General features: G+C 42.3%; 1 protein-coding gene across 2 annotated transcripts; it reads right to left on the bottom strand.

Moving 5' to 3' along the window:
- Window positions 1–375: 375 nt before the first annotated feature.
- Window positions 376–7,614, bottom strand: spp1 (secreted phosphoprotein 1). Of its 2 annotated transcripts, none has more exons than XM_029837608.1 (8): window positions 7,397–7,614; window positions 5,298–5,369; window positions 5,146–5,187; window positions 5,030–5,080; window positions 4,816–4,860; window positions 4,622–4,738; window positions 1,598–1,924; window positions 376–1,323 (listed from the first exon to the last, which is right to left on the bottom strand). In XM_029837608.1, the coding sequence occupies exons 2-8, from the start codon at window positions 5,349–5,351 to the stop codon at window positions 958–960; spliced, it is 1,002 nt and encodes a 333-aa protein (XP_029693468.1). In that variant the 5' UTR covers window positions 5,352–5,369; window positions 7,397–7,614; the 3' UTR covers window positions 376–957. The 2 variants fall into 2 exon arrangements, with proteins under 2 accessions (XP_029693468.1, XP_029693467.1); XM_029837607.1 differs by having other exon boundaries at window positions 377–1,323; window positions 1,592–1,924; window positions 7,397–7,610.
- Window positions 7,615–7,846: the final 232 nt, after the last annotated feature.

Raw genomic sequence — 7,846 nt, forward strand, 5'->3', positions numbered from 1 at the left:
TATTGATCGGCGCCTTCCTGTCTATACCTGGACACAATAAATGGCTCTGACGCATGAAATCAAGTGTAGCAATCACACAGTTCGGTCATCCTCTAAGTCTTTAATAAAGAAGCTCAGCTCAGATGTGGTGCCAATGAAGGTCGAGCGGTTGCTAACAAGACAAAACGTGGTGAGTTCATCCTGTTCACACATGCCAGCAGGGTAGATGGTGAGATATGATTACAGACAGACAGGCAGACAGACAGGAATGTTGTCTTAATTACATTTACATAATAGATATTAACCAGAGCTTTAAATCAATAATGTCTGAGTCACTGAACAGCTCTCACATACACACACACACACACACACACAGACACATGCACACAGACATGCACACACAGCTGCATTATTATGAAAAAAAACTTTATTTTTTAAGGGTACAGTATGATACATTGCAGTAAACACCACTGGACAGACATGTAGTCAAGACAACTACACATAAATAAGGCTGTGTGTGTGTGTGTGTGTGTGTGTGTGTGTGTGTGTGTGTGTGTGTGTGTGTGTGTGTGTGTGTGTGTGTGTGTGAGCGTGAGCATGAGTGACAGAGCTAAGCCAAATAAGCCATATTTCTATCATTTCCTCTGGTAGAAGTGCCGACACCATACAGATGTTGATGGTTATTGTTTAAATGCAGGGTTGAGCTGGTGCAGTTGTCAGGACTTTTATTTCAGCCCCTGAACGTCTGTCATTAGGGCACCAAGCTCCTGGCGCAGGTATCAGTAGAGTTAAACTCTTATAAAACATCATGTACATGGTTAAACATTTGTTTTAATGGAGATCAACCACAGGACTATTAGTGGATGTATTTTAAAGGCCTTTTACTTAAATAGAATAGCATATTTCTGTGCATCCTCTGATCCATAATTTGCTGTCCCTCTGTGGACCTTAGGGGGGGGGAAATGGAATGCTCGGGGTTTATTTAGCAGTGAGAAGTGCTGGCACATCAGTGGTTTTATCCAGTCCAGCTCCATCCTCATCAGAATCACTCTGAGTGCTGTTGCTCTCGTCTGAGGTGCTGTCAGCGGTGGACTCCTCACTGCTCTCCTCAGGCTCTGAGTTATGGCTGCTGCTGCTGCTGTCACTAACAGAACTGCTGCTTGCCTCATTCTCCTCTTCATCTGGGTTGCTGGAGCTGCCACTCTCATTGTTGCTCGCGCTATCTCCTTCCTCAGGCAAGGGGCCCTGGTCCTGAGAGATGCTCGAGGAGATGTCCATGCCCTGGTTGTCCATCTCAGGGGTGCTTGTATCCTCTTCCAGGAGATCAGACTGGACCTGAAGAGTCTGGAAGTGTCAGAGAAAATAGTTCAATTCCTACTTTAACATTTGCCAAAGCAGGAAGAACAAAGTAAAGCTAAAGAGATGAACTTATGACTTGAAAGATCATTCTTCTGGAAGTTCAGTGTTGTTTTTTTTATTTGTGTAAAAGTAGTAACAGTAGTGCTGCTACTAGTAGCCACTACAAATGTGGCCATGGTTACAATATAGTACAATATAGTGAGCTAAATTATTACATTTTTAAAGTGGAGGAAATGCATCAACTTATACTGACCTGTACCTTGTATACCTGCATTGACTTCTCCACCTCATTGCCATGGTTCATGTCATAGCTCGTCTTCTTTTCTGCGTCAACATACTCGTAGGGCTTGTATGGTCCAGAAACCTTGTGATAGGACTTATCCTCAATGTAGAGGATGGACTTGTAGTCGTCAGGGTAGCCTCCCATGCTGTCTCCACGTCCGTTATCTGTGACTATGGTGGGGAGGATGGGCTCCTGTGTGGTTTCAGTCACGGGTTCCTCTGTGAAGACCTCAGGGCTGGCTGTGGTAGGAGCTGGTGTGGAGGGCTCATCCGAGTCTGAGCTGTCGGAATCATCTTCATCCTCCTTAGATTCAATCAATCAATCAATCAATCAATCAATCAATCAATCAATCAATCAATCTTTATTTATATAGCGTCTTATACAATCAAAATTGTTTCAAGGCGCTTTCCAGAATCCCAGGGCCTAACCCCAGACAAGAAACAGTGGCAAGGAAAAACTCCCTTTAACAGGAAGAAACCTTGAGCAGCACCAGGCTCATGTAGGGGGACCCTTCTGCTGATGGAGAGGAGAGGAGAGGAGAGGAGAGGAGAGGAGAGGAGAGGAGAGGAGAGGAGAGGAGAGGAGGGGAGGGGAGGGGAGGGGAGGGGAGAGGAGAGGAGAGGAGAGGAGAGGAGAGGAGAGGAGAGGAGAGGAGAGGAGAGGAGAGGAGAGGCACAGAGCACAGAAACACACACAGAAATCCACTATACAGTGGGTCAGCAGGGCCGGAGGTCATCATGCAGCTCCGAAGGCGGCGATACCTGTAAATGAATAGAGGGAAGGGGGGAGAGAAGCAGAAAAACTACACAGGAATCAGCATAACTAGTCTGCTTGATGAGGAGGAGGAAAGGAGAGGAAAGGAGAGGAGAGGAAACCATGACCCAGTGGGGTGACAGAGGCCTGTCAGGTGATCATGTTTCCGGACCCCGGCAGCCTTGGCCTATAACAGCATAGCTAAGATGTGACCTAATAATTAGACGACCCCCTAAGTATGGTAATGTGTCTGTCTATAATAGTAACTGGAACTACAGAATTAGTAACAATAAGCTTTTTCAAAGAGGTAGTCTGATCTTAAAAGTAGTAGAGTCAGCCTCCCGTACCTGGACAGGGAGCTGGTTCCATAGCAGGGGGGCCTGGTATCTAAATGCTTGGCCCCCATTCTACTCCTAGAAACTCTGGGAACCACAAGTAGACCAGCAGTCTGAGAGCAGAGTGGTCTATTGGGCTGATAAGGTGTCACTAGCTCCTCCAGCTAGGCCTCTGAGGACCTTGTAGGTCAAAAGAAGGGTTTTAAAAATTATTCTAAATTTAACGGGCAGCCAATGAAGAGACGCCATTATAGGAGTTTTGTGATCTCTTTTGTCAATATCTGTCAGAACTCTGGCTGCAGCATTTTGGATCAACTGGAGGCTTCTTAAAGAGTTGTTTGGACACCCTGATAATAAAGAATTACAATAGTCCAGCCTGGAAGTAACAAATGCATGAATTCACTTTTCAGCATCATGCCGCTTCAGTAGCTTCCTAATCTTTGTGATGTTCCTCAGGTGAAAAAAGGCACTTCTAGAGACTAATTTAATGTGTGAGTTGAAGGAGAGATTTTGATCAAAAGTTACTCCTAGATTCCTCACAGAGAGACTAGATGTTAATGAGATACCATCTAGAGTGATCATATGATCTAATCTATCCCTAAGAGGTTCAGGACCAACCACCATGACCTCAGTTTTTCCTGGAAATTTGAAGACATCCAGGACTTTATGTCTTTAAGACAGGTCTGGAGCTTCACTATTTTCTCTGTCTCCTCTGATTTCATGGATAAATAAAGCTGAGTGTCATCAGCATAACAATGAAAATTTATCCCATGCTGCCGAATAATGTTCCCTAAGGGAAGCATGTACAAGGTGAAGAGATTGGTCCAAGTACAGAACCTTGAGGAACTCCATGGCTAACCCTACTGTATGAGGAGGGAACACCATGGACATGAGCAAACTGGTATCTATTGGATAAATATGATCTAAACCAGTCTAGTGCTGTCCCTTTAATCCCAATCACATGTTCCAGTCTCTGTAACAGGATGCTGTGATCAGCTGTATCAAAAGCAGCACTGAGATCCAGCAGAACCAGCATATCTGGTTATCTGCTGGAGGAAACCAACCGACTCAATTAATGAAATGAAGCCATTTCTAAAGCTGTCATTTACAACGTCTACATGGATATTAAAGTCTCCAATGATAATGACTTTGTCTGTTCTAAGGACCAAGTCAGATAAGAAATCAGAGAACTCAGACAGGAACTCTGAATGTGGCCCAGAAGGGGGCCGATATACAACTACAAGCAGAAGTGGCTTTTCTGCCTTCCAGTTCAGATGGGTGATGCCAAGAGTCAGGCTTTCAAATGAACTGCCATGTTTTTGTCTAGGATTAATTAATAACTTGGAGTGATAGATTGCTCCCCCTCCTCGACCAGTAACACGAGGAATATGATAATTAAGATGGGTAGGAGGAGTAGATTCATTTAAGCTCACATACTCCTCCTGAAGCCAGGTTAGTAAGACAAAATAAATCAATGTGATGATCCGCTATCAGGTCGTGTACTAACAGGTATTTACACAAAATAGATCTAATATTTAACAGTCCACACTTAATTGTGATATTAGTTTCTCCACCTTGTGCTTTATTATTAATTTTAATAAGATTATGGTGATTGACCGCTCCCCTGTTCTGTGCTTGGTGAACTTTTAATCGTGGAACAGAGACTACCTCTATAGTGTTAAATATGTTATTGTAGGTGGATGAGGGTTCTATGGAAGCAGCAGAGAGGTGTATAAGACTACAACTCTGCATCCTGGTCTGGACCCTGGATTGTCAGGTCACTTTGGGTCTAATAAAATTAGCCAAATTACTAGAAAGATTCCTGGTGACATTGAAAAAAATGTTCTGAATCCACGCCAACACACACAAATGTATCAGTAAATCAGTCAGTGTTTTCTGTGGTTTGACTCACACTCTCATCATCATCCTCATCGCTGCCCTCACTGCCATTGCTGTCGACAGATGGTGCAGCCGAAGAGAAGGTGTCTGTCATGTCAGATTTGGCCTCTTCGGGAGCCTGTGCCACTACCTGCCGCCAAAACCACAAACAGTTACAAACACAGCAGATCTGCAGGACACCCTATAAACATACTTGACAGCTCTCACCTCATCTTCTTCCGTCTCTGTGCTCTCATCTGCAGCTGCCACATTCTAGGATTCAAAAATGTGTGTGTGTCAAAACTCTGTTATGCCAGTTCAATATCTTATCTTTGCAATGTAATAACTGGAGTAGACACATTGTTGTGGTGGTGCTGTAGGCAATAAATGAAAGGAAAAATCCAGAAAGTCTATGAAAAGAAGGACTATTGGAATATTTTACCTGCAGAGGTTTTGCACTGTTGATACTGCCTGAAACTGCAGGCCGTCGCTTCTGTGGAGAAGGTCATTAACAGCAAATAGGAATTTCTCTCTCTCGCCCCCCCACCTCATACTCACCACTTCCTCAGCGCTCTCTGAACTGTCTGATACTTTTCTTGCCTACAGGACAAATATTTGTGCACAGCAGATTAATGTGAGAAAGCCTAAATAACACAGTGTAAATGTCACTGAATACAAGATACATGATGCGACCGAGATAAAGGACTGACCGGCCGACAGAAGACTGTGGCGAAGAGCAGAAGAAAAACAAGGGCCACTCTCATTTTCACAGCTTGGTGTGTCTGTATGTAAAAAACAGACACATATTTCCTGAAGTTAGTTTAATCCTTACAAGAACAAGGCAAACTCATTTTGTGAAAAGTTCATACTTTTTCTAAAAAACTCTTCGCTTTGGTCAAATTCCCTCCTTAAAATGGAGGCTCCATGATCACAGGTCTGTGGTGCGTTTAGAGACTATGGTATGTCACAGGAAGTCATTCAAGCCTTAATTACAGACATAAACGAGTGGTTCTGCTCTGCTTCAGGACTGTGTGCTATAACACAGTTATTATTGGAGTTTGAGAAAATCTCATAGTTTGGTGTTTCCTCAACAACTTTTTGTAAGGTTTGAAGTTCATTTAAGACACTATATTACGTTTTTCTTGCTGATGATTTAAATTCTATAGTCAGATTGAAAAATAACAAAGATCCAACGCACCTTCACTGCCCCCTGGTGGTCACGTGTAGTAATATCTGTATGACTTTGCTCTCAGATTAATCAGGTAATGAGCTTTGAATAATATTGTGACATTAGTGAACGATGATCACATGGCATTTTCATGTTATTTTTGTTTTTATCAGGCTCAAAACAGATGTTTCAATGTATTTTTACCTCATCTTGGAATGTTTTCTTTTTCTGTTCTTGCAGTGGGAGGACTCAACTCGCCTCCGAGTCTGCTCCTCTCTTTAATGATGGACTCTCCTTATACTGTGTAATTCAGCAGGTTATTACTGGAAAACCACAGCAGAGCTGAAACATTACTCCTATGAAGATGCTTATTCTGATTTTAGTACATCAGTCTAAATGAGAACAGATGTGGGATTTATAGAGTGTCATATTTTTAAGGATTCAAAGACCTAAACCCCCATAATTGCAAAGCAACAGTATGAAGGTTAAATGTGTAAAAGGGAAATATATTAATTTAATCTACAGTTAACTGGGTGGAATTAATTACACTCTCTAAACAGATTTTTCAAATGTCATTTTTATGGTTTCATTTTCAGGGTTTTCAAAAATATTTAAATCAGAAACAAACAAAAAATCTACTGACTGAATTAGATTTATGCCCAGGTTTGTATGTTATTTGATGAGATTGATATTTTTCCTACTTTTTATTGTTGTTCTATTTACACAAGATAGCAGAAATGAACAGTTTAGATGCACTTTGGTTTGACTTCAGATTCACAGTCACAGTCCTGAACAAGCAAAAACAAGCAATCTCGCTTAGGTGTGTGTGTGTGTGTGTGTGTGTGTGTGTGTGTGTGTGTGTGTGTGTGTGTGTGTAGGTAGAAGTTAGTCTTCCCAGCCATGTGACCCATCCAGACAGATTCCTGACGCTGACACAAATCTGCAAATGAAATTCAGACTCTTCTTCCCTTCCAGCCAATCAGAGGCAGTGTTCTGCCCCCACAAAGCTTTAAAAAAAGAACTCATAATTAACTCCAATACACTATGGAGATTCTTTGGTATATCTTTGAGCTGTCATCTGGGTTTCGCCACAATTTAGATTCAACAAAGATTCAATATGGAAATGAAGCAAAATCAACTCAAAGGCAGGTGGAAATCTTGTGGGAAGCAAATGATGCTGTCAGCATTTAAATAATTGGACTTTTGATTTCTTTTAAACTGGCTAAAAATATATTAGCTGTAAGACAAACCTCACATATGCATTAATCTGCTGCAGGCTGCTGGTTTGAATATTTCTACTAGAAACTTTGCAGAATTTATTCTCTTAGAGCCTCTATCAGAACTCCATCCCAGTTGTACTGGGATAAAGTCCATTTGATGAGGTGTAACAGGCCTTATTTCTTTGGCCTTTCTAATATGAGCAGATTTTCGTGCTGGAAACTGTTTCTGTAGAACATCCAAGGTCACTGTGAAATAAAAATGTTATGGTAACAAATAACTCATTTCATTTTCCAGTTTCAGATACACAAAAGCAGGCTGTTAGAAGTTTCTGCATAAGTTCGATCTCATTTAATTTATTGAAGCAATTTAAACGAATGCGAACACCAAACCCCAGCACATGTACATTCCTGTATTTCTGACCTTGTTTTCCAGCTCCAGAATATCAGCAGGTCTGCAGAAAGTGATGGATGTGAACTCTCCCTTGGGTTTTAGCTCCTTGGGTTTCTTGGATGTTGCTGGTCCACTCAGTAATGATGATGATGATGATGATGCTGAAAGATCGGCTCCTTGGTCGGCTTATGAAGCCTCCAGACTTCAGCAGCAGCCAATCAGCTGGGAGTCTGTGATGTAATGTGGTTAACCGCTCCTGTGGCCCCACTTTCCTCTCTCCCACTCTTCCTGTGGTTGCTGCTGTCCTGGGGTGGGGGCAAATGCACAGTCACAGTCACAGTCACAGTCACAGTCACAGTCACTCACACACACACACACACACACACACACACACGCACACAAACACACTGCACAGGCAAAGGCATGGATAAAGATTTCCAGCCAAGACTGATGCATGTGTGTGTATTTCTTTGCCTCTAA

Source organism: Takifugu rubripes, chromosome 6, assembly GCF_901000725.2.
Source record: "Takifugu rubripes chromosome 6, fTakRub1.2, whole genome shotgun sequence".
NCBI lineage: Eukaryota > Metazoa > Chordata > Actinopteri > Tetraodontiformes > Tetraodontidae > Takifugu > Takifugu rubripes.

Excerpts from the sequence above, each read along its gene's own strand:
- spp1 (XM_029837607.1), bottom strand. The coding sequence starts at position 5,351 with ATGAGAGTGGCCCTTGTTTTTCTTCTGCTCTTCGCCACAGTCTTCTGT. Across the intron at positions 5,188-5,297 it reads CCACAGTCTTCTGTCGGCCG|GCAAGAAAAGTATCAGACAG; the intron begins GTCAGTCCTTTA and ends TTTGTCCTGTAG. Across the intron at positions 1,324-1,591 it reads TGCAGGTATACAAGGTACAG|ACTCTTCAGGTCCAGTCTGA; the intron begins GTCAGTATAAGT and ends TGACACTTCCAG.